The sequence below is a fragment of the Schistocerca nitens genome, chromosome 4 (assembly GCF_023898315.1).
Source record: "Schistocerca nitens isolate TAMUIC-IGC-003100 chromosome 4, iqSchNite1.1, whole genome shotgun sequence".
Lineage (NCBI taxonomy): Eukaryota > Metazoa > Arthropoda > Insecta > Orthoptera > Acrididae > Schistocerca > Schistocerca nitens.
The window spans coordinates 94,821,710-94,847,588 of record NC_064617.1 but is presented as its reverse complement, the minus strand read 5'-3'; the positions used below and the strand labels follow the sequence as shown (position 1 = coordinate 94,847,588).

Below are 25,879 nucleotides of genomic sequence, written 5' to 3'. Positions count from 1 at the left end.
TTCTGTCGGCAGGACGGTCAGTTGAGTGATATTTAGTCTCGTGACATCAGCAGACCCCATTAGTACAACTTTCATAAAATCTTGCAAAGCAATTAGGGACCTATACCTGTTGTGTAACGATGTTTATGGTTAATTAAATAAAAGCAAACTAACAATTTCCTGTATTTTGCAATTGTTGTTTCATATGGCTAGAAGGTTAATGCTACTGTAGAGTACTATCCAAATAAACACAAAGAAGGATAACAGTCTACAATATATATGCACATTTAGATTTTATTCCGTATTTAACTTAAGTATTGCTACAGCTGGATGTCCAGATTCCTTACTTATATGTGATAATTTCGTGAGGCATACGTCGCTCATTTTACAGATTACTAGTCATTGAATAAATGTTCGAAGTGGAAGCAGTTTTTCGTAGCTACAGTGTGGTATAATGTGGCAATTTAATTCGATAAGCTGACACCGTTTTTTAATATTAAAAATGATAACAATTTTCCATTAACTTTGGAGATCTGACGGGAACCAGTGTTACCACTGCAGCAAGGTCGTTGGCATTCAACATACGTAAGGTGAGGATGATTAAAATTCGCTACTTGAGAGAGCCCCCATAAAAACTAGTGAACGATGGACACAGGAAATTTTCGGGAACATTTTTAAGAATATGCGGAAGGGAAATAACGATTAAACCATTGAAAAAACACATTTGGATTTCTGCATGAGAGGATAATATTTGTTAATTGAGTACCATATTCGCATTACAGATGACAAACGTTGCTCAATGGGATGACAATTGTCTTCTACGACAGCATGAAAGCACATGATAGATTACTCTACTGTTGCGCACAACATCTCAGGTGTGATCCATCGCTTGTGCTCATCTTCAGCTTGCAACGTGTACTGGTTCTCCTTGTCCTGTGTCTCAGACTATGGCAACTAACTTATTCAAGAATTTGTGGCGCAACTAGCCGTCGGACTCTCTCAGGGACAGTTCCTAAATCTTCAGTTAATTCGCTTTCTGAATCATGATCTTCAATGCTGGTGCAGAAAGAGGACCTCTCCGTATTGCTTTAGTTCACTGAAACTCGCGAACAGCAGGAGACTATTCCTGTTGTTTTGTTAAAACTTTTTTACGAATATAGCCCCACTCAGATTTTCCAAAGCCATGTTAACTGTCTGAAACTGTAACACACACTGATGTTTCTGTTTCAGACGTACCAGAACAGGCGCCTAACAACAGGGTGACACAGAATAACGGGAACTTTTGAAAGGTGTAGTGGCAGCCATGGGCAGGTGGCAGCACTGTGGATCGTGACAGTCAGCGAGTAAACAGTCCGCCATTTCAGTAAGCATGGATCAATGGAACGGGCAACAGTGTGCGTTAGCCATAAAAATGTTTTATAAGAACAATGATAATTTGATAGCAGTGCAGAAGGAGTTTCGAAGTTTTTAAAATTTATGACGTCATGATGCTGTTCCGTCGAAACACGCGATAAAATGTTGGATTAACTACAAGTCATGACACTTAACACTTTCTAACACAAACACGCAGCGCACAATCTGAACATTATTCCTATAATGTGGGACGCCCATTCAATACACCGTTTTCCGTCCACACTGTCTCAAGCAGCGGATGTTTAATTATAGGCCCGCCGTAATTCAAAGCGATAAGGCATTGAAGAGTGTGTCCAGATTGTGTGTTTAGATTCTAGTCCAGGGATAATTCAGCGTAAAAAGAAATGGAGGCGTCTTTCCAGAATTAATACACTGATCCCGAGTTTTACTTTACTTATGTCCCACCTGAACACAAACAGGCATTATATACTACCAATGTAGAATGCGAAAAGACATAATTTCAAACTACACAATTTTAATCAGCTTTAATATTTTCTATTTTATTTACAGCGTTTCCCCAACAAAGAGCAACTGCATAGAAATATCACTCCTTACCAAAGGTTTGAGGAGTCTCGACGGGACTTACACTGTGCAGAAGATAGAAACTATTCTGTTTTGTTGTTCAGCTTTCCAGGCTTGAATCTATGGCACTGGCAATCCAATCTCGTAAACTAACTGGATTGGTGAACGTAAATCGATCCCTTATCTGTCCTGTGCAGGCTCCCGACCAGAGGATGCCGTGCTGCATCCTGTCGACGACAAACGGCCCTCCACTGTCACCTCTGCAGGCGCCAGTGTCTTCGTGTTGAGGACGCATACAGTAAAAGGTGTTCAATTGCTCTTCCAAGCCCCTAGGGAAGCACTCGACACGTGGCACCACCACCATTGTGGTCTTCCCCATCCTCTTGGGGCTGGGTTGCACGCCACTCAAGCCCCATCCGACCACGGTCCCCACTGTGTCGACGTCTAGAGACTCTGTTCCCAGCGTCACCACCTGTGGACACCCAAAGCAATCCCAGTGACTCTTCATTGTCGAGAACGAAAATCGCTCCATGTAAAAACGAGACAAGTTTAACTACAGCTGCTACAACTGATAATTTACTAGCGATATTACCTAGAAATGAGCAACTACACTCCTGGAAATTGAAATAAGAACACCGTGAATTCATTGTCCCAGGAAGGGGAAACTTTATTGACACATTCCTGGAGTCAGATACATCACATGATCACACTGACAGAACCACAGGCACATAGACACAGGCAACAGAGCATGCACAATGTCGGCACTAGTACAGTGTATATCCACCTTTCGCAGCAATGCAGGCTGCTATTCTCCCATGGAGACGATCGTAGAGATGCTGGATGTAGTCCTGTGGAACGGCTTGCCATGCCATTTCCACCTGGCGCCTCAGTTGGACCAGCGTTCGTGCTGGACGTGCAGACCGCGTGAGACGACGCTTCATCCAGTCCCAAACATGCTCAATGGGGGACAGATCCGGAGATCTTGCTGGCCAGGGTAGTTGACTTACACCTTCTAGAGCACGTTGGGTGGCACGGGATACATGCGGACGTGCATTGTCCTGTTGGAACAGCAAGTTCCCTTGCCGGTCTAGGAATGGTAGAACGATGGGTTCGATGTCGGTTTGGATGTACCGTGCACTATTCAGTGTCCCCTCGACGATCACCAGTGGTGTACGGCCAGTGTAGGAGATCGCTCCCCACACCATGATGCCGGGTGTTGGCCCTGTGTGCCCCGGTCGTATGCAGGATTGTGGCGCTCACCTGCACGGCGCCAAACACGCATACGACCATCATTGGCACCAAGGCAGAAGCGACTCTCATCGCTGAAGACGACACGTCTCCATTCGTCCCTCCATTCACGCCTGTCGCGACACCACTGGAGGCGGGCTGCACGATGTTGGGGCGTGAGCGGAAGACGGCCTAACGGTGTGCGGGACCGTAGCCCAGCTTCATGGAGACGGTTGCGAATGGTCCTCGCCGATACCCCAGGAGCAACAGTGTCCCTAAGTTGCTGGGAAGTGGCGGTGCGGTCCCCTACGGCACTGCGTAGGATCCTACGGTCTTGGCGTGCATCCGTGCGTCGCTGCGGTCCGGTCCCAGGTCGACGGGCACGTGCACCTTCCGCCGACCACTGGCGACAACATCGATGTACTGTGGAGACCTCACGCCCCACGTGTTGAGCAATTCGGCGGTACGTCCACCCGGCCTCCCGCATGCCCACTATACGCCCTCGCTCAAAGTCCGTCAACTGCACATACGGTTCACGTCCACGCTGTCGCGGCATGGTACCAGTGTTAAAGACTGCGATGGAGCTCCGTATGCCACGGCAAACTGGCTGACACTGACGGCGGCGGTGCACAAATGCTGCGCAGCTAGCGCCATTCGACTGCCAACACCGCGGTTCCTGGTGTGTCCGCTGTGCCGTGCGTGTGATCATTGCTTGTACAGCCCTCTCGCAGTGTCCGGAGCAAGTATGGTGGGTCTGACACACCGGTGTCAATGTGTTCTTTTTTCCATTTCCAGGAGTGTACATAGAAAATACTCGAGATACAGATTTCGCGTAGGGCTATTTGTGAGCGTGGGGTTTTGCTATTCTGTTATTGTGCGCAATGGATTAATCTGAGATGTACCCTTTACCCTGTGGCTCCTGCAAGATGCAATTTCCACCCCCCACAACTACAGAAGTCAGACAGACGCTCCTAACGTTCTAAACAGAAATGCCTCAAAAACTTTCAGGACTTTCGTCCGCTGTGAGGAAATGACGCAAAAATTCACAAAATTTCTTACGTAACTAGTGGGATACTTGGGTACTGGAGTAGTGCTAGTTAGTGTAAGAAAAACATGAAACTAACAAAAATTATTATTTATTTTTTTGCAAAGATTCTGAGGAATCACAATGGCACTTTTAGTTTTGAATTGAACAAGTTATATCCTGGTTCTTCTCGGAATGTGAAGTTACTTCTTAAGGATAGGATTCGCTAATCAAATTTCTATACAAAGTTTAAGATTGTTATTGACTTGGCAGAATGGCTGAGAGGCGCGCCTACTCAACTTGAATAATTATCCTTTAGAATGTTGCTAGGTACGGTCGAGGCTGTCGCGTGTGAAATGCAGTGAAGTGTACTGTTGTGGAGGAAATATGGGGCTCGCAATAGTTGTAGCGCACAATACCGTAAGCTGCGATGACTGCTGTCTGCGCCGCTCGCTGCTGACAAATAAGATAACTCTCGTTCTATGTGGACTGACCTTCGCCAATCAAACGCCCTCTACGCCTTGATGAAGCCAAGGATTCCTATTCGCCCCTAGTCTAACTATTGGCATGGTACACCGGTCAGATAACCAGTCCACCATGATGCCGCTCAAAATTCGCTCGCAGGCGTTTAACTATAACTCTAAGTTATAATAATAAGTGTGTCGTTCAATACAGGTGATTTCCCAGAGTAAAACTGAAGAGAGATCTCTTCCTCACTCTTTGAGTACATGTACGAGCGCGCACGCTTTTATTACGTGCAAATGGCTCTGAGCACTACGGGGCTTAACATCTGTGGTCATCAGTCCACTAGAACTTAGAACTACTTAAACCCAATCTAACCTAAGGACATCACACATATCCATGCCCGAGGCAGGATTCGAACCTTCGACTGTAGCAGTCACGCGGTTCCGGACTGAACGCCTAGAACCGCTAGACCACCGCGGCCAGCTCTTGTTATGTGCTCTCGCCCCAAGAGCGACAACGGAACAGCCCCTCTCCATGCCAGATATGAAGGGGTATATCTTTCGGTCTCTTCCATTACTCCATCAGCGCAAGGCGTCAGAAATATTGTCTGCCAATCAGCGTTGCTGTTCTAAAACGGGAGAATGACGTTTCGTTTAAGGCGACCAATCCGGAAATCTGTAGTTTGGCGTTTGCTGTCTCCCTGTGAAAATTTCTGAAACTGCGTGTTATGTGCAAAGAATGCGTAGGCTGGCCGCTCCCACACAATGTAGCGGAATTTGGTTTTATGCCGAACAGGGGGTCGTCCTTTCACTCGGGCAAACACTGTCTGCTCTACGGGCGGTCACCGGCTGACGTAGATGGCTTCCTGTGAAAACCTCTGAAGGGACCGGCGTCCTGGCATGCGGTATTTGCCTCTCCCGAACTAAAAGCTTTTGTGACCGTCGTGTCTGGAATGTACGTGTGTACGCCAGCCTCGAGTATTTCAACCACAGTGCGCTTACTTGTTATTTGCATATCGTTTACATGAATTCATACAACATTGACTTTATCTTATCGAGTTTGGGTTCGAATGAAGCGTCTTGATGTGCGGAATATGATTGTGAGGGCAGAATATGTAAGCAATGGAGGTCAGGGGACCTCGACGTCCTACGTACTATATATAAATCACAAGTTTTATATAGATTTTTTATTCTCTACATGGATTATTGACGGTACTTAACACATCTGTGCAACTACTAGAAAATGATTGTTTATGTCCCCATACACCTTTCATATTAATGATGTAAAACATTGTCAGTGGTCTTCAATTAAATATACAGGGTAAGTAAACAAGTCCATAAGTTTTATAGACACAAGAAATGCACATAACAGAGACTTTGAACATCAGTAATACACTATGTGATCAAAAGTATCCGAACACTCCCAAAAACATACGTTTTCCGCATTAGGTGCATTGTGATGCCACTTGCTGCAAGGTACTCCATATCAGCGACCTCAGTAGTCATTAGACATTGTGTGATAGCAGAGTAGGGCGCTCTGCGGAACTCACGGACTTCGAACGTGGTCAGGTGATTGGGTGTCACTTGCGTCAAACGTCTGTACGCGAGATTACCACACTCCTAAACATCCCTAGGTCCACTGTTTCCGGTGTGATAATGAAGTGGAAACGTGAAGGGACACGTACAGCACAAAAGCGGACAGGCCGACCTCATCTGTTGACGGACAGAGAACGCCGACAGTTGAAGAGGGCCGTAATGTGAAATAGGCAGACATCTATCCAGACCATCACACAAGAATTCCAAACAGCCTCAGGAACCACTGCAAGTGCTATGACAGGTGGGAGGTGAGAAAACTTGGATTTCGTGGTGGCTGCTCATAAGCTACACATCACGCCGGTAAATGCCAAACGACGCCTCGCTTGGTGTAAGGAGCGTAAACATTAGACGATAGAACAGTCGAAAAACGTTGTGTGGAGTGACGAATCACAGTACACAATGTGGTGATCCGATTGCAGGGTGTGGGTATGGCGAATGCCCGGTGAATGCCATCTGCCAGCGTGTGTAGTGCCAACAGTAAAATTTGGAGGCGGTGGCGTTATGGTGTTTTCATGGAGGGGGCTTGCACCCCCTGTTGGGTTGCGTGGCACTATCACAGCACAGGACTACATTGATGTTTTAAGCACCTTCTTGCTTTCCACTATTGAAGAGCAATTCGGGGATGGCGATTGCAGATTTCAACACGATCGAGCACCTGTTCATAACGCACGGCCTGTGTCGGAGTGGTTACACGACAGTAACATCCCTGTAAAGGACTGGCCTGCACAGAGTCCTGACCTCAATCCTACAGAACACCTCTGGGATGTAGTGGACTGTTAAGGCAGCCAGTCCACAGTGAAGTAGCCGAAAGGGCACGCGTCAACTCACGCCGACTGGCGCGAAGTCTGGAACAGGATACGTGATGAATGTGACAAAGAAAAGAACGTAGCTACTAGAACACTTAACTTTTATATCGTCCTTTGGTATACAGCATTCTTGATGATACAAGTGAGACTATCTTGAGATACAGGCAATGCTACAAATGGCGCCTTGCTAGGTCGTAGCCATTAACTTAGCTGAAGGCTATTCTATCTGCTCGGCAAATGAGCGAAAGGCTTCGTCAGTGTAGTCGCTAGCAATGTCGTCGTACAACTGGGGCGAGTGCTAGTCAGTCTCTCGAGACCTGCCTTGTGGTGGCGCTCGGTCTGCGATCCTGACAGTGGCGACACGCGGGTCCGACATGTACTAATGGACCGCGGCCGATTTAAGCTACCACCTAGCAAGTGTGATGTCTGGCGGTGACACCACATGGGATGTTTTGGAACGCCGGCTTCGTGCCAGGCCTCACCGGCCGACATCGATTCCTCTCCTTAGTGCGGCACTTCGTGAGAATCGGCTGCCATTCCCCAAGATATCTTCCAGCACCTGACTGAACGAGAGTGGAAGCTGTCATCAAGGCTAAGCGTGGGCGAACACCATACTGAATTGAAGCATTACCGATGGAGGGCCCCACAAACTTGTGTCATTTTCAGCCAGGTGTCTGGATATTTTTGATCACATAGTGTATATTCATTCTCCTTCACTACTTAACACAGTCCGCCAACGATAGGTAAGTTCTCGATCGCGCGACTGTAGAAATCACGTGCTTTTGGGGAGAAAAACTCGTCGAGTACTGTTCGGATTGCGTTTTCATCCGGAGAGGAAATCCTTGAAGGTTGTTCGACAGCAAAAAAGGTGAATATCTGTTGGCACAAGATTAGGAAAAGAAGGTGAGTCCGGACCGACTTCCCAACCGAACTCCTGTATATTCAGTCTAACCGAATGCGGGTGGGCATTATCATGGAGTAGCATCACTCACGCAGTCTTCCTGGTCGTTGTTCTTGGACTGAGTTCCAAGACGTCGCAGTTGTTGACAATAAATGTCAACAGTGGTAGTTACACCTGAGGGAAGCGATTCGTAGTACACCACAACGTCACTGTTCCACCAGATGCATGAGATTATCTTTTGTGAATGCGTGCAGATCTTTGTAGGGAAGATTGCTTTTCCTTATGTAAGCATCAATAAACCATTTCTCGTTGCCACTAGTGATACAGGATGAGAATGTGTTGTTCCCGAGCCAGCAAGCACAGATGCAGATATGGCCATGGCCTGATTTTTGTGATTTTTGCTTAGAGCATCCGGTACCATGCACTCAGTTTTTCAATCTTGCTCATTGCATGCAAATGTCGCACGATGGTGGAATGATCACAGCTCATAACGTCTGCCAGTTCTGTGATGAAACGTGGACGGCAAACACTTTGTCGCCTACTCGTGGGTTCACTATTCTTCAACCACTCTCCACAGACTCTCGCCGCGGTAGCACGCCAACAGACAACCAGCCTCTCCATTTCCCATGTGCTCATTCCCAGACTCTATTCCAGGCCGTAAGTTTGCGATGTGTAGAGATCGCCTATGCCGGTTGATATTCTCATTTGCGGGCCGTATAGTTGCTAGACGAAGTCACCATTTTTCACTTCACCGTTGTCATTATCGCGTCCCATGTCTATAACGCAACCAGTCAGCCTTCACAGCAGACACAGGCGATAAAGTTTAATTCGTCAGTGTATTGGTACATACGTATAAATCTCGGAAACGGTAATGTAACAATACGCTTGGAAAAAATCAATACTTGAACAACAAATTATGAGACACATAAGCAGCTACAAGGCGCTTTAAAGAGAGGAGAACACAAAACTTTTTAACAATATGTACGTATTAATAGACTAATAGCTACACTACTGGCCATTAAAGTTGCTACACCACGAAGAAATGCAGATGATAAACGGGTATTCATTGGACAAATATATTATACTAGAACTGACATGTGATTACATTTTCACGCAATTTGGGTGCATAGATCCTGAGACATCAGTACCCAGAACAACCAACTCTAGCCGTAATCCTGGGCGTTGGGTCAAACAGAGCTTGGATGGCGTGTACAGGTACAGCTGCCCATGCAGCTTCAACACGATACCACAGTTCATCAAGAGTAGTGACTGACGTATTGTGACGAACCAGTTGCTCGGCCACCATTGACCAGACGTTTTCAATTGGTGAGAGATCTGGAGAATGTGCTTGCCAGGGCAGCAGTCGAACATTTTCTGTATCCAGAAAGGTCCGTACAGGACCTGCAACATGCGGTCATGCATTATCCTGCTGAAATGTAGGGTTTCGCAGGGATCGAATTAAGGGTAGAGCCACGGGTCGTAACACATCTGAAATGTAACGTCCACTGTTCAAAGTACCGTCAATGCGAAAAAGAGGCGACCGAGACGTGTAACCAATGGCACCCCATACCTCATGCCGTATGATACGCCAGTATGGCGTATACACGCTTCCAATGTGCGTTCACCGCGATGTCGCCAAACACGGATGCGACCATCATGATGCTGTAAACAGAACCTGGATTCATCCGAAAAAATGTTTTGCTATTCGTGCACCCAGGTTCGTCGTTTACACCATCGCAGGCACTCCTATCTGTGATGCAGCGTCAAGGGTAACCGCAGCCACGGTTTCCGAGCTGATAGTCCATGCTGCTGCAAATGTCGTCGCACTGTTCGTGCAGATGGTTATTGTCTTGCAAACGTCCCCATCTGTTGACTGAGGGATCGAGACGTGGCTGCACGATCCGTTACAGCCATGCGGATGCCTGTCATCTCGACTGATAGTGATACGAGGCCGTTGGGACCCAGCACGGCGTTCCGTATTACCCTCCTGAACCCACCGATTCCATATTCTGCTAACAGTCATTGGATCTCGACCAACACGAGCAGCAATGTCGCGATGCGATAAATCGCAATCGCGATAGGCTACAATCCGACCTTTATCAAAGTCGGAAACGTGTTGGTACGCATTTCTCCTCCTTACACGAGGCACCAAAACAACGTTTCACCAGGCAACGCCTGTTAACTGCTGTTTGTGTATGAGAAATCAGTTGGAAACTTTCCTCACGTCAGCACGTTGTAGGTGTTGCCATCGGCGCCAACCTTGTGTGAATGCTCTGAAAAGCTGATCATTTGCATATCACAGCATCTTCTTGCTGTCGGTTAAATTTCGCGTCTGTAGCACGCCATCTTCGTGGTGTAGCAATTTTAATGGCCAGTAGTGTATCAGGAAATTTTAATATCATGCGCATCGTTAATGAAGATGGTACAAACGCACTGGGGTCGTCGCAGTGGGATTGGCCCAGTACACAGTGATTCAGAAGAGAACGAAGGTAATTTTATCACGCTGCCTTGTAGACTATGAGCTGAGGAAAGCGAACTGGTCTACAACGTGGAGCGTTCAATGGCAATGTAACGGATGAAGAAGACCACCAAGATGGCAGAGTTGGTAGAAGAGACGTCCTGCGAAATCAGTTTCTCGTTGACTTGTAGCAAGCGGCAAAGTGGTCAGCGTCTATTCACTTGAGGGACGGGTGAAAATTTTCTTTCCGGGTTCGATTCCCGGGGGGGGGGGGGGGGGGGGGAGGGGTCAGGTACTTTCTCTGCCTCGTGATGACTGGGTGTTGTGTGATGTCCTTAGGTTAGTTAGGTTTAAGTAGTACTAAGTTCTAGGGGACTGATGACCATAGTTGTTAAGTCCCATAGTGCACAGAGCCATTTTAGCCAAAATTTTCTTCTCGAAACTACCAACCTTCAGCCGTACCCTTAGAGGACCTGTTGCTCAGTCACATCAAGCAGTCAATAAGATGATGCACTTTCTAAGAGATTCTACCACAGGGAGTAAAACATCTCTGATTCCTAGGGAAATGAATAGTAAGCTTTCGGATTCTGGGTGCTTAAAACATTGTGTGAAGAGGTTGAGTACAGCATCTTGGAACCACCCTAAAACCACAAAGCAAGTGGAGCTGACTGGCCACCGTATTACCCCCTGCCAATGGCGTCATTTAAATGCATTGTGGGGGGACACGTGGTCGGCCCACGAGAGATAGGCAAAACTGTTCGTTTCGCAGATCGGGTCAGACCTGGTCGTTCACTGGAATGAACTAGCTCTTTTTCATGACGTAGCACTCACCATTCGTTCACAAAAATAATTAAAGGGAAGGTAAATTGTCTTTTTAATTCAGGTCTCTAAACCTGTATTTTTATCTAATTTCGTCTTATTTTGAAAGAACGTATAAAGAGGAGTAATAATTTTGTGTTATATCCGTGGTTATTCTTAGAAACAAAAGTTTAAAATTTCGTCTGCCATAAAAATTATAAATATTACAACAAAATCCTAAATATTTTTTATCAAGTAGAAAATTTTTGAGAGTGAAGACTGATTCTTATTATATTTTGAGTGGAAAAAATAATGTTATTACAAATGTAGTTGAAGTGTATCTGCAGTTGTTGACAGTCAGTATTACCATATATGCTCCCATAAAGGAAAAATTAATCAGTATTGTCATGTATAATTACAACTTGACCCATTTCAGTTGATGTGAGTCTCGATCTCTTCTTAGTGCACATTTGTACTTATTTTGAAAATATTCGTTCACTGGCCATTGATGTTGCCGTAATACATAATACTTTTAGAACCAATCGATATAGCGCTGGCCACAGCAATTTTCTTGTTCCCCAGCAGTTTAAGGAAGTGCTATTTCTAGGCAAATATCCCTCCACTACACATCTGTCAAGTCCGACAGTTGCTGCACTTTGTGTCGTGACTTGATTGAAGCTAATAGTTTCGGTAAACTCCTCCCAGATTCAAGAAGTCTCGCGTGTCACAGTGGTAAATGGTTGAGAAATGAGATCTATTTTGAACAACCAACGCTTTCATTTCTGCAAAAGCTTTCATGTAGTAGTCCTGAAATATTTTGTCGTCTGAAAATCACTGGCTTTGGATCGGAGATCCAGTAATGTTGCGTGGCTAATCAGTTCGTTGCTGGAGATAATCCCAAGCCACTCTAATAACCCTTTAAGCAAATTGTCAACCAATGATTTTCTTTCTTGACGAAACTCTTTATTTTTGTCTTTAAAAGATTTTAGTTGCCATTCCATTAATCTTGGTAAGATATTCACTTTTAAATGTGAGACTGTTTTCTCTGAGGACACTTCTTTGTCTACCTCATCGAAAAGTTCAAAAATCTGTAAAGCGTTTTGCATTATCTCCCAGTGTGTACCTTTTAAGTTTAAGATGATCGATTTTCCACCTAAAATTGCGAGGCAAGAAATTATGGGATCTTTATTTCAAGTAAATCTTTGCAACATTTCGTAAGTAGTGTTCCATCTCATTAGGGCATCTTGTTTCAGTTTCAATCGGTCTTTTTTAAATTTATTGCATTTCTGCAAGTTTGCTTAAGGCAGAGGGCCTCTCTTTAAGAAAAATAACAACTCATTTGACATCATTAATGGTTTTTGTATGGCCTTCTGAATTGCATGTTGCGCAGTGACGTTTAAAGCATGTGTAAAGTGTGGGCTGTGTGGAAGTTTCAGAAGCGTGGCAGTTTCACATTTGACACATTCTCTGTTGTTGTGGATGTCATTTTAAAATTGATATTGTATTAGTGATAACAAGTTTTATCCAGTCTGACGTGTTGTCAGCAGTGTGTCTGTCTTCGAATTGTGAGCACACAAAAAGGTATGACTTAGTTCACTCTTCTAATCTACGATATGAGCAGTGAGAGCGTAGAAATTAATGTTATTTACACTCGTCCATGCATCAAACGTTAGGCACACCCCCTTTGCGGTGGTCAAGTCATTTTTAATTTTATCAAATAACTAATGATGCAGACTGGGCATCAGAGAGTTTCACTTGCGCATAAATATAAATAACTGCTGATCACTTTTAAAAGCTCTACATCTAATGTCATACTTTTATTTAAAGTGAGCGGATTTATAATATAATATTAAATTAATATTAAAAAAATACTTATTGGTTGTTGTGTATGAAAAGCAGTTGGGGCTGAAGGCATCACAAAAGGAAATAGTACTCGGTACAGAACGTGGGCTAGATACAGCTTGAGACTCAGTTTGCCTTTCTGAGAAGATATCTTCATCCAAGGCAGAAGCGGATGAGGTTTATGAGAAATGATTTCTCGAATTTATGCATCGATTGATATCGATCTTGATCGATCTTGTTCCAGAGGTACAGAACGATGCTTCGATTTTAGATATCTCTTCAAGTTCGATGATGAGCTAGAAGTCATCGCAATTATCTGCTGACAGTAGCTGAATTTTCCTTTTTCTCTATTTTGGTAAAATGGTACCGAACATCCCTCGTAATTCTTCTAGGCGAAGACCATGTGAATGACATATTGTTGGCCGGCCAGAGTGGCCGAGCGGTTCTAGGCGCTTCAGTCTGGAACCGCGTGACCGCTACGGTCGCAGGTTCGAATCCTGCCTCGGGCATGGATGTGTGTGATGTCCTTAGGTTAGTTAGGTTTAAGTAGTTCTAAGTTCTAGGGGACTGATGGCCTCAGATGTTAAGTCCCATAGTGCTCAGAGCCATTTGAACCATTTTGACATATTGTTGTGCAGCACCGGAAAGTACACTGGTAAAATTAAAATATTTACTGTAAACGCAGATATTTTAAATCGTAAAACTTTAAAGCCAGAACAAATATACGTGCAGCACATTCTATATTCATAAGTTATGGAGTAGCACGTAGAGCGTTGTGGTCTATGAAACCTAGAACCACAATCGTGAAATTTGTATCGTATACAAAAAGTTCTGAAATAGTCATAGTGATTAAGAAATTCGCAATGACAAGCCTGATAATATGCGGGGATTTCACTACTTAAAGGTAAAAGTTTCGAATAATGTGATATCCGAATTTGGGCTACATGAGGAGTGAACAAGAGATGGCAGGATAATGGTGCGGATAAAGGCTGGAGAAATTCAGTGCAAATGAAATCTAGGGACTGTGCTTTAGAAGCTACAAACTAGTCTACTCATGCAGGAGCTACAAACTAGTCTACTCGTGCAGCCACTAGTTCTACCAGTGCGTCTGTATTGTTACTGTAGAACATAGTTGGCCATCACTTTCAACTCATTTCGACGAACTCTGTCATATATTTCAGAATGTTGACATCCATGTCTTTCTGCTAACAAACGTTGACACCTGTCTCAAGGCAAGCATACTGTCCACTTCCCTAATATGGGCTCCACTGTCCTAAGACACCACAGAAGTAACAGACGAGCAGGTGAAGTAGTGGGACACAAACGCTTTGACTTATTGCCGACCGTGCTACTAACATCCAATAGTAATGAAGACAAACAAGTCAAATATATGTTGTTGTTGTTGTGGTTTTCAGTCCTGAGACTGGTTTGATGCAGCTCTCCATGCTACTCTATCCTGTGCAAGCTTCTTCATCTCCCAGTACCTACTGCAACCTACATCCTTCTGAATCTGTTTAGTGTATTGATCTCTTGGTCTCCCTCTACGATTTTTACCCTCCACGCTGCCCTCCAATGCTAAATTTGTGATCCCTTGATGCCTCAAAACATGTCCTACCAACCGATCCCTTCTTCTAGTCAAGTTGTGCCACAAACTTCTCTTCTCCCCAATCCTATTCAATACCTCCTCGCCCGCATCTCGTAGTCGTGCGGTAGCGTTCTCGCTTCCCACGCCCGGGTTCCCGGGTTCGATTCCCGGCGGGGTCAGGGATTTTCTCTGCCTCGTGATGGCTGGGTGTTGTGTGCTGTCCTTAGGTTAGTTAGGTTTAAGTAGTTCTAAGTTCTAGGGGACTTATGACCACAGCAGTTGAGTCCCATAGTGCTCAGAGCCATTTGAACCAATACCTCCTCATTAGTTACGTGATCTACCCACCTTATCTTCAGCATTCTTCTGTAGCACCACATTTCAAAAGCTTCTATTCTCTTCTTGTCCAAACTGGTTATCGTCCATGTTTCACTTCCATACATGGCTACACTCCGTACAAAAACTTTCAGAAACGACTTCCTGACACTTAAATCTATACTCGATGTTAACAAATTTCTCTTCTTCAGAAACGATTTCCTTGCCATTGCCAGTCTACATTTTATATCCTCTCTACTCCGACCATCATCAGTTATTTTACTCCCTAAATAGCAAAACTCCTTTACTACTTTAAGTGTCTCATTTCCTAATCTAATCCCCTCAGCATCACCCGATTTAATTTGACTACATTCCATTATCCTCGTTTTGCTTTTGTTGATGTTCATCTTATATCCTCCTTTCAAGACACTGTGCATTCCGTTCAACTGCTCTTCCAAGTCCTTTGCTGTCTCTGACAGAATTACAATGTCATCGGCGAACCTCAAAGTTTTTACTTCTTCTCCATGAATTTTAATACCTACTCCGAATTTTTCTTTTGCTTCCTTTACTGCTTGCTCAATATACAGATTGAATAACATCGGGGAGAGGCTACAACCCTGTCTCACTCCTTTCCCAACCACTGCTTCCCTTTCATGCCCCTCGACTCTTATAACTGCCATTTGGTTTCTGTACAAATTGTAAATAGCCTTTCGCTCCCTGTATTTTACCCCTGCCACCTTCAGAATTTGAAAGAGAGTATTCCAGTTAACGTTGTCAAAAGCTTTCTCTAAGTCTACAAATGCTAGAAACGTAGGTTTGCCTTTTCTTAATCTTTCTTCTAAGATAAGTCGTAAGGTTAGTATTGCCTCACGTGTTCCAACATTTCTACGGAATCCAAACTGATCTTCCACGAGGTCCGCTTCTACCAGTTTTTCCATTCGTCTGTAAAGGATTCGCGTTAGTATTTTGCAGCTGTGACTTATTAAACTGATAGTTCGGTAATTTTCACATATGTCAACACCTGCTTTCTTTGGTATTGGAATTATTATATTCTTCTTGAAGTCTGTGGGTATTTCGCCTGTCTCATACATCTTGCTCACCAGATGGTAGAGTTTTGTCATGACTGGCTCTCCCAAGGCCACCAGTAGTTCTAATGGAATGTTGTCTACTTTACATTTTTCCTCTAGCCATCCCTGCTTAGCCATTTTGCACTTTCTGTCGATCTCATTTTTGAGACGTTTGTATTCCCTTTTGCCTGCTTCATTTACTGCATTTTTATATTTTCTCCTCTCATCAATTAAATTCAATATTTCTTCTGTTACCCAAGGATTTCTATTAGCCCTCGTCTTTTTACCTACTTGATCCTCTGCTGCCTTCACTACTTCATCCCTCAGAGCTACCCATTCTTCTTCTACTGTATTTCTTTCCCCCATTCCTGTCAATTGTTCCCTTATGCCCTCCTTGAAACTCTCTACAACCTCTGGTTCTTTCAGTTTATCCAGGTCCCATCTCCTTAAATTCCCACCTTTTTGCAGTTTCTTCAGTTTCAATCTGCAGTTCATAGCCAATAGATTGTTGTCAGAATCCACATCTGCCCCTGGAAATGTCTTACAATTTAAAACCTGGTTCCTAAATCTCTGTCTTACCATTATATAATCTATCTGATACCTATTAGTATCTCCAGGATTCTTCCAGGTATACAACCTTCTTTTATGATTCTTGAACCAAGTGTTAGCTATGATTAAGTTATGCTCTGTGCAAAATTCTACAAGGCGGCTTCCTCTTCCATTTCTTCCCCCCAATCCATATTCACCTACTATGTTTCCTTCTCTCCCTTTTCCTACTGACGAATTCCAGTCACCCATGACTATTAAATTTTCGTCTCCCTTCACTACCTGAATAATTTCTTTTATCTCGTCATACATTTCATCAATTTCTTCATCAGCAGAGCTAGTTGGCATATAAACTTGTACTACTGTAGTAGGCATGGGCTTTGTGTCTATCTTGGCCACAATAATGCGTTCACTATGCTGTTTGTAGTAGCTAACCCGCACTCCTATTTTTTTATTCATTATTAAACCTACTCCTGCATTACCCCTATTTGATTTTGTATTTATAACCCTGTAATCACCTGACCAAAAGTCTTGTTCTTCCTGCCACCGAACTTCACTAATTCCCACTATATCTAACTTTAACCTATCCATTTCCCTTTTTAAATTTTCTAACCTACGTGCCCGATTAAGGGATCTGACATTCCACGCTCCGATCCGTAGAATGCCAGTTTTCTTTCTCCTGATAACGACGTCCTCTTGAGTAGTCCCCGCCCGGAGATCCGAATGGGGGACTATTTTACCTCCGGAATATTTTACCCAAGAGGACGCCATCATCATTTAATCATACAGTAAAGCTGCATGTCCTCGGGAAAAATTACGGCTGTAGTTTCCCCTTGCTTTCAGCCGTTCGCAGTACCAGCACAGCAAGGCCGTTTTGGTTAATGTTACAAGGCCAGATCAGTCAATCATCCAGACTGTTGCCCCTGCAACTACTGAAAAGGCTGCTGCCCCTCTTCAGGAACCACATGTTTGTCTGGCCTCTCAACAGATACCCCTCCGTTGTGGTTGCACCTACGGTACGGCTATCTGTATCGCTGAGGCACGCAAGCCTCCCCACCAACGGCAAGGTCCATGGTTCATGGGGGAAGAAAATATATGTTAGTAAATATAAAATCAATTAAGAGAGTTTCCTTAGTTTGCGTCCTCTACAGGCCTCCGAAAGTACACGAGATAGCCTACTTCAAAACTGTCTTTTCAAAATTCGATTAGCCTTAGAAGCATAAAAATAATGCAAGAACACTAACATAAATATTCTGCCTTTCACTGTGAAATACAAATGTGTAGTTGCTTCTTCAAATGTACACTACTGGCCATTAAAATTGCTACACCACGAAGATGACGTGCTACAGACGCGAAATTTAACCGACAGGAAGAAGATGCTGTGATATGCAAATGATTAGATTTTCAGAGCATTCACACAAGGTTGGCGCCGGTGGCGACACTTACAACGTGCTGACATGAGGAAATGTGTGTGTGTGTGAAATCTTATGGGACTTAACTGCTAAGGTCATCAGTCTCTAAGCCTACACACTACTTAACCTAAATTATCCTTAGTACAAAGACGCACACCCATGCCCGAGGAAGGACTCGAACATCCGTCGGGACCAGCCGCACAGTCCGTGACTGCAGCTCCCAGACCGCTCTGCTAATCCCGCGCGGCAACATGAGGAAAGTTTCCAACCGATTTCTCATACACAAACAGCAGTTGACCGGCGTTGTCTGGTGAAACGTTGTTGTGATGCCTCGTGTAAGGAGACATTCGTACCATCACGTTTCCGACTTTGATAAAGGTCTGATTTTAGCCTACCGCGATTGCAGTTTACCGTATCGCGACATTGCTGCTCGCATTGGTCGAGATCCAATGACTGTTAGCAGAATATGGAATCGGTGGGTTCAGGAGGGTAATGCGGATCGCCGTGCTGGATCCCAACGGCCTCGTCGAGATGACAGGAATCTTATCCGCGTGGCTATAACGGATCGTGCAGCCACGTCTCGATCCCTCAGTCAACAGATGGGGACGTTTGCAAGACAATAACCATCTGCACAAACAGTTCAACGACGTTTGCAGCAGCTTGGACTATCAGCTCGGAGACCATGGCTGCGGTTACCATTGACGCTGCATCACAGGCAGGAGCGCCTGCGATGGTGTACTCAACGACGAACCTGGGTGCACGAATGGCAAAACGTCATTTTTTCGGATGAATCCAGGTTCTGTTTACAGCATCATGATGGTCGCATCCGTGTTTGGCGACATCGCGGTGAAAGCACATTGGAAGCGTGTGTTCGTCATCACCATACTGGCGATGACTGGCGTATGTTATGGGATGCCATTGGTTACAAGTCTCGGTCACCTCTTTTTCGCATTGATGGCACTTTGAACAGTGGACGTTACATTTCAGATGTGTTACGACCCGTGGCTCTACCCTTAATTCGATCCCTGCATAACCCTACATTTCAGCAGGATAATGCACGACAGCATGTTGCAGGTCCTGTACGGGCCTTTCTGGATACAGAAAATGTTCGACAGCTGCCCTGGCCAGCACATTCTCCAGATCTCTCACCAATTGAAAATGTCTGGTCAATGGTGGCCGAGCAACTGGTTCGTCACAATACGCCAGTCACTACTCTTGATGAACTGTGGCATCGTGTTGAAGCTGCGTGGGCAGCTGTACCTGTACACGCCATCCAAGCTCTGTTTGACTCAATGGCCAGGCGTATCAAGGCTGTTATTAAGGCCAGATTGGTAGTTCTGGGTACTGATTTCTCAGGATCTATGCACCCAATTTGCGTGAAAATGTAATTACATGTCAGCTCTAGTATAATATATTTGTCCAGTGAATACCCGTTTATCATCTGCATTTCTTCTTGGTGTAGCAATTTTAATGGCCAGTGGTGTAACAGTATTTCAGCTTGCACCTGCCCATAATTCAGCGTATGGTCAGGCCAGTCACCTAACGTTAGCGTTGGATATATTCCGTAATCCACATCAAATACTGACGAACCGATTCCACAGACCGAACGTGAGGAGAGGGTCTAGTGTAATTGTTTAATACATACCATACAAAAGTGCACGGAAGTATGTTTTTTAACAGAAACCTACGTTTTTTTAAATGGAGCCACGTTAGTTTTGTTAGCACATCTGAACATATAAACAAATACGTAATCATTGCCGTATGTTGCATTGTAAAATTTTAATTACATCCGGAGATATTGTAACCTAAAGTTGACGCTTGAAACCTCCGACGTTCAGTTGCGTGTTGTAACAAACACGGGCCACGGTCGGCGAGCAGCATCTGCAGGGACATGTTGACGATGACGACGGTGTTTACGAGTGTGGCTGTAGTGCAATGTTAGAGTTTGGTCTAGCTGTCGTAGTGTCCGCATGTAGCGCTTGCTGCTATTGTTATTTTGCATTCGTCTCCGCTCGCAGACCAACTGTAGTACACCGTGTTACCAGACGTCCGTGATAGTGTAGTGTTGTAGGAACTGTGACCATGGTGTATTCGAACTCTGAAAAGGCGGAGATGATACTCATCAATGGCGACTGTCGACGAAATGCAGCTGAAGCCTGCAGGGTGTATGCAGAACGGTACCCGGACAGAGAGCATCCAACGTGCCGCGCATTGCAAAACATCTACCGCCAACTGTATGCAACAGGTATGGTCGTAGCACCCAAACGGGTCCGTAACAGGCCCGTCACAGGAGAAGCGGGTGCAGTTGGTGTGTTAGCTGCTGTTGCCATGAACCCACACGTGAGTACACGGGACATTGCGAGAGCCGGTGGACTGAGTCAAAGTAGTGTCATGCGCATACTGCATCGTCACTGCTTTCACCCGTTTTAAGTGTCGCTACATCAGCAATTACATGGTGATGACTTTAGTCATCGAGTGCAATTCTGTCAATGGCCATTAACAGAGAGTGCGTTGCAGTTCTACCTGTTTACCGATGAAGCGGGTTTCACAAACCACGGGGCAGTGTATCTACGGAACATGCATTACTGGTCCGTGGACAATCCTCGCTGGCTCAGACAGGTAGAGCGACAGCGACCGTGGACTGTAAATGTATGGTGCGGAATCATTGGCGACCACCTTATTGGTCCTCACTTCATTGCAGGGGCCCAAACAGCTGCGTTTCTACAGAATGATCTGCCAACGTTGCTCGAAAATGTCCCACTGGAAACGCGTCGACGTATGTGGTATCAGCATGATGGTGCACCTGCACATTCCGCAATTAACACTAGGCTGACCCTTGACAGGATGTTCGACGGGCGTTTCATAGGACGTGGAGGACGCATAAATTGGTCAGCCCGTTCTCCTGATCTTACACCTCTGGACTTCTTTCTGTGGGGTACGTTAAAGGAGAATGTGTACCGTAATGTGCCTACAACCCCAGAGGATATGAAAAACCGTATTGTGGCAGCCTGCGGCGACATTACACCAGATGTACTGCGGCGTGTACGACATTCATTACGCCAGAGATTGCAATTGTGTGCAGCAAATGATGGCCACCATATTGAACATCTATTGGCCTGACATGTCGGGACACTCTATTCCACTCCGTAATTGAAAAAGGAAACCACGTGTGTACGTGTACCTCACCCCTCATGGTATGTACATGTGCGTCAGTGAAAAAGACCAATAAAAAGGCCGGCCGGAGTGGCCGAGCGGTTCTAGGCGATTCAGTCTGAAACCGCGCGACCGCTACGGTCGCAGGTTCGAATCCTGCCTCGGGCATGGATGTGTGTGATGTCCTTAGGTTAGTTAGGTTCAAGTAGTTCTAAGTTCTAGGGGACTGATGACCTCAGAAGTTAAGTCCCATAGTGCTCAGAGCCATTTTTGGACCAATAAAAAGGTGTTAGCATGTGGACGTAATGTGCTGTTCCAGTCACTTCTGTACCTAAGGTCCATCACCGTTCCCTTTGGACCCCTACGTAATTCAGTGCTCTCCGATACACACGATCGAACAGCGGAGGAGTGTTACTCAAGCGTCAACTTTAGGTTACAATATCTCCGGATGTAATTAACATTTTACAATGCAACAAACGGCACTGATTATATATTTGTTTATATGTTCAGATGTGCTAACAAAACTAACGGGGTTCCATTTAAAAAAACGTAGGTTTGTGTTAAAAAACATACTTCCGTGCATTTTTTTATGGTTTGTACTAACCAATTACACTAGCCCCTCTCCTCACGTTCGGTCTGTGGAATCGATTCGTCAGTATTTGATGTGGTTTACGAAATACATCCAGCGGTAATGTTTTATATATATATATATATTATATATATATTATTATAACGATTGTTCCCCTTTAGGAGAGCGATTGAACTTGAATTCATAATTTCATCTTCGGATGTTTTTCTTCTTTGCTTCCCAAAACCTCCTCATCCTCTCAGAATGCTCCTTCTTCCGTTCCTCTGTCCATTTTTTACCAGGCTGACGCGATGTTCTTTCCCCAAACTTCACACTTCTGATTTTATGCCCGCACTCGGTGCGATCTTCGAGATTTTTTATGTTGATCTGCTGTAGATCCCTCTGGACTTCTTTCAGCCATTCCGTGCCACATTTACTCCTTGTTATAATACTGAATAATTTATTTGCTGTTCTGGAGTCTTCCATCCTGTAGATGTGTGTATAAAATTTGGCTCGGCGCTTTCTGATTTCATCTGTTACTATGTTGATCTTTCTATAGAGCTCGTTTTGTGGTCTCTTCATCCAAATGCCATTTTTGTTGATTGGACCGTAAATCTTCCTGAGAATTTTTCTTTCCTGCTTTTCTATTTCCTTAATTTTAGAATGACCATCAATCACCATTGTTTCAGCTGCATAGATTGCTTCTGGAAGAATCACTGTTGTATAGTGCCTTAATTTTGCGTCTGTCGAAATGCACTTCTTGTTGTAATGCGTCCATGTTAGCTTGTAGGCTTTCTGGAGCTTGGTGATTCTTTGTTCATTGGCAATTCGGTTTAATCCTGAGGACTGTATAGTTTCACCGAGGTATTTAAAATGGCAGACTTGTGCAATTTTACCATATTTTGTTATTAAAGGGGATTTATTTTCTGGCTGCCTTTCCATCTATTGGGTTTTTTCATATCTGTAGTCCGGTTTTTTGTGAAATTTCATGTAGTTTTTCCACTGCGTGAATCGCTTCTGTTCTGTTATTGGTGATAATTGCAATATCGTCAGCGAAAGCAAGGCACTTGACTTTAATTTGGTTCTCTTTCTTGATACCAATTTGGATACCCTTTACGTGAGGTTCCCATTCCCTGATTATCTTTTCTAGAACAATATTGAAAAGGATTGGGGATAGTCCGTCCCCCTGTCGGACTCCAGATTTGATTTCGAAGGGTTCTGATACTTCGCCCATGAATTTCACTTTGGCCGTTGTTCCTGTAAGTGTCTGTTCTGTGATTTTTCGTGTCTTTCGGTCGATCGCAAATTCTTCCATGATTTTAAACAGGGTTCCACGGTCCACTGAATCATATGCTTTCCTGAAGTCGATGAATGTAACTACTGTGTTTCTGCATTTCCTCATTTGTAATATTGTCTTTAAGCACCAGATCTGTTCCGCACGTGACCGTCCTTTTCTGAATCCGGCCTGGTATTCACCAATTAGTGTATCTGCTTGGGATTCTATCCTGTTTAAAAGCGCTTTGGAAAGGATTTTGTAAGCGACTGGGAGCAGGGAAATTCCTCTGTAATTGTTCATGTCTGTCTTGTCGCCCTTTTTGTGTAGCGGGTGAATTAGAGCGCATTTCCAGTCCTCTGGTATCTGCTCCGTTATCCATATGTCTGATATTATACGGTGTAATTTCTGCGTAAGTATAGGATCGTTTAGTTTCCAGAACTCAGCAATGATCCCATCTTCTCCTGGTGCTTTGTTATTTTTCAACTGCTTGACTATCTCCATAATTTCTTCAAGATCCGGGGCATGTGAGTCTGGGTGTGTGAATACTGGAGAAGAGAAGACAAGTTTTTCTTGGGGTGGTCCGCAGTTGAGGAGGGAACTGAAATATTGGGCTAAGATTTTGCAGTTATTTTTCGTGTTGGTTTCCAAAGAGCCATCGGGTTTCTTGAAGCACAAGCTAGGCGCTTGGTATCCCTGTAAGTTTTCCCTGAAAGTCTTATAAAAATTTCTTGTATTATTTTTGATGAAATCCTGCTGGATTTCAGAGAGTCTGTTGTTGTCATATCCCCGTTTTTCTTTTCTAATTGCAGTCTGGAACCGCAAGACCGCTACGGTCGCAGGTTCGAATCCTGCCTCGGGCATGGATGTTTGTGATGTCCTTAGGTTAGTTAGGTTTAACTAGTTCTAAGTTCTAGGGGACTAATGACCTCAGCAGTTGAGTCCCATAGTGCTCAGAGCCATTTGAACCATTTTCTTTTCTAATTATTTTTGAGGTCTGTTTTTGGGTTTTAAGAAAGTTCTCCCAGTTTTCTTCAGTTTTGTGACTGCAAAATTTTTTCCATGCAGTTACTCGGTTGTCAACTGCCTCATCACAGGTTGCATTCCACCAGCGATGTTTCCTGTTGCGAGGGGGTTGTCCTAATTTGAGGGCTTCCTGAATTTTCTCTGTTAGTTTCTTCCAGTCTGTTGATTTTTCCTGAGTAATTTGCATGATGATTTTTTCTTTGTTCAGTTGCAGATATTCCGGATCTGGTTTGGTACTTTTGGGTGGCCTTTTTAGCATTCTGTTGGGTTGGAATTTTGTTTTTATTTGGAGAAGATGATGATCTGATTCAAAGACACCTTTGCGGGTTCTGATGTTTTGAATTTCTTTTATGTTTTCTTTGGAAATTGCGACATGGTCTATTTGGTATTCACCCTGTCTAAGACTGGGTGATCTCCATGTGGTTAATTTATGTGCAGGTTTTTGAAACTGGGTACTCATTATTTTAAGTCCAAAGTTTCTGCAGAAGTCGATTAGTTTTTCACCATTCTTGTTGGTACGTTTGTGTTTGGTGTGGGGTCCAGTGGTATCTCTGAATTTTTTTTCCTTCCGTAATTGTGCATTAAAATCGCCTACTAAGATTTTCACATGGTGCTTAGGTACTTTATTTGTTGTTTCTTCTAGTGTTTCCCAGAAATTGTCCACTGTTTCAGGGTAGATTTTATTGTGGTGATTTGTGGGGGCGTGCACATTGATCAGAGTGTATGCTTTATTAGCTGATTTTACTGATAACAGGGAGACTCTTTCATTGGAAGACGTGAAGTCAATAACTGAGTCGAGTACGGAAGTGTGTATGGTGAATCCTGTTCCGAAAAGTGGTGGTTCAAATGGCTCTGAGCACTATGGGACTCAACTGCTGAGGTCATTAGTCCCCTAGAACTTAGAACTAGTTAAACCTAACTAACCTAAGGACATCACAAACATCCATGCCCGAGGCAGGATTCGAACCTGCGACCGGAGCGGTCTTGCGGTTCCAGACTGCAGCGCCTGTAACCGCACGGCCACTTCGGCCGGCGAAAAGTGGTAGTTTGTCTCTTACTTTTATGGCAGGTTTGCCCTTGTAGATCCTGTAATTCTCTGTGTTGAAGTGTCCTTCATCTGTGAATCTTGTCTCTTGCAGTGCAGTGATTTTCAGGTCAAATTTTCCCATTGCGTTGGTGAGTTGCTTTAATTTGCCTGTTTCAGTGAGGGTGTTCACATTAATTGTACCAATAAAATTTTTACGTTTCGTTTCGAGAGTGTGACGAGTTTTTGAGAAGCTCCGATTCTTCTCCGCATGGTGTCCCTGATCCCCCAGAATCCGATGATCAGGTGAATCCAGTCTATCGACTGGTGCCTGGGGTAGTGACTCTGTGGTCGTCTTTTCCATCATGCGTTCAAGTTGAATTTTAGTTTTTGTGGTGATCTGTGTTGAGACCACAGGTATGCGACTCGATTTTTGAGTTCGAGAAGATTTTGTGCAGCCGCCTCAACTACAGGAACAGACGCTGACCACTGGCCGCCAGATGCTGAACAGACACCACTGGGTTTATTGGTTTTTGGTCCGCCCTGGGTATTTAATTTCCCCAGTACCACCTATATCTAGGAAGCTTTCCCCTATCCGCCACCCGGGGAGGCGCCCGATGGGGGTACCAACAACCCCACACGGTATATATATATATATATATATATATATATATATATATATATATATATATATATATATATATATATATATATACCATGGAATCCACAAGCAAATAAATTCGTACCTGGAACATCTGCTCACAACATCGTATTGATGACTTACTTCCTACAATATCCAAGGAATAAACTGTAACTGATAACATACAGAGACTTTTAAGTGTATCGGTGTACCTGAACTTGCAGCACAGACACAAGAGATAAT

At 44.3% G+C, this 25,879-nt stretch overlaps 1 protein-coding gene across 1 annotated transcript in view; it reads right to left on the bottom strand.

Annotated features, from left to right (window-relative positions):
* Nucleotides 1-2,014: 2,014 nt before the first annotated feature.
* Nucleotides 2,015-25,879, bottom strand: part of LOC126252134 (trypsin-6-like) — a 152,662-nt gene continuing 128,797 nt past the window's right edge. Inside the window, exon 2 of the mRNA XM_049953000.1 lies at nucleotides 2,015-2,386. Coding sequence (XP_049808957.1) covers nucleotides 2,015-2,386 — 372 coding nt within the window. The remainder of the gene's footprint in view (nucleotides 2,387-25,879) is intronic.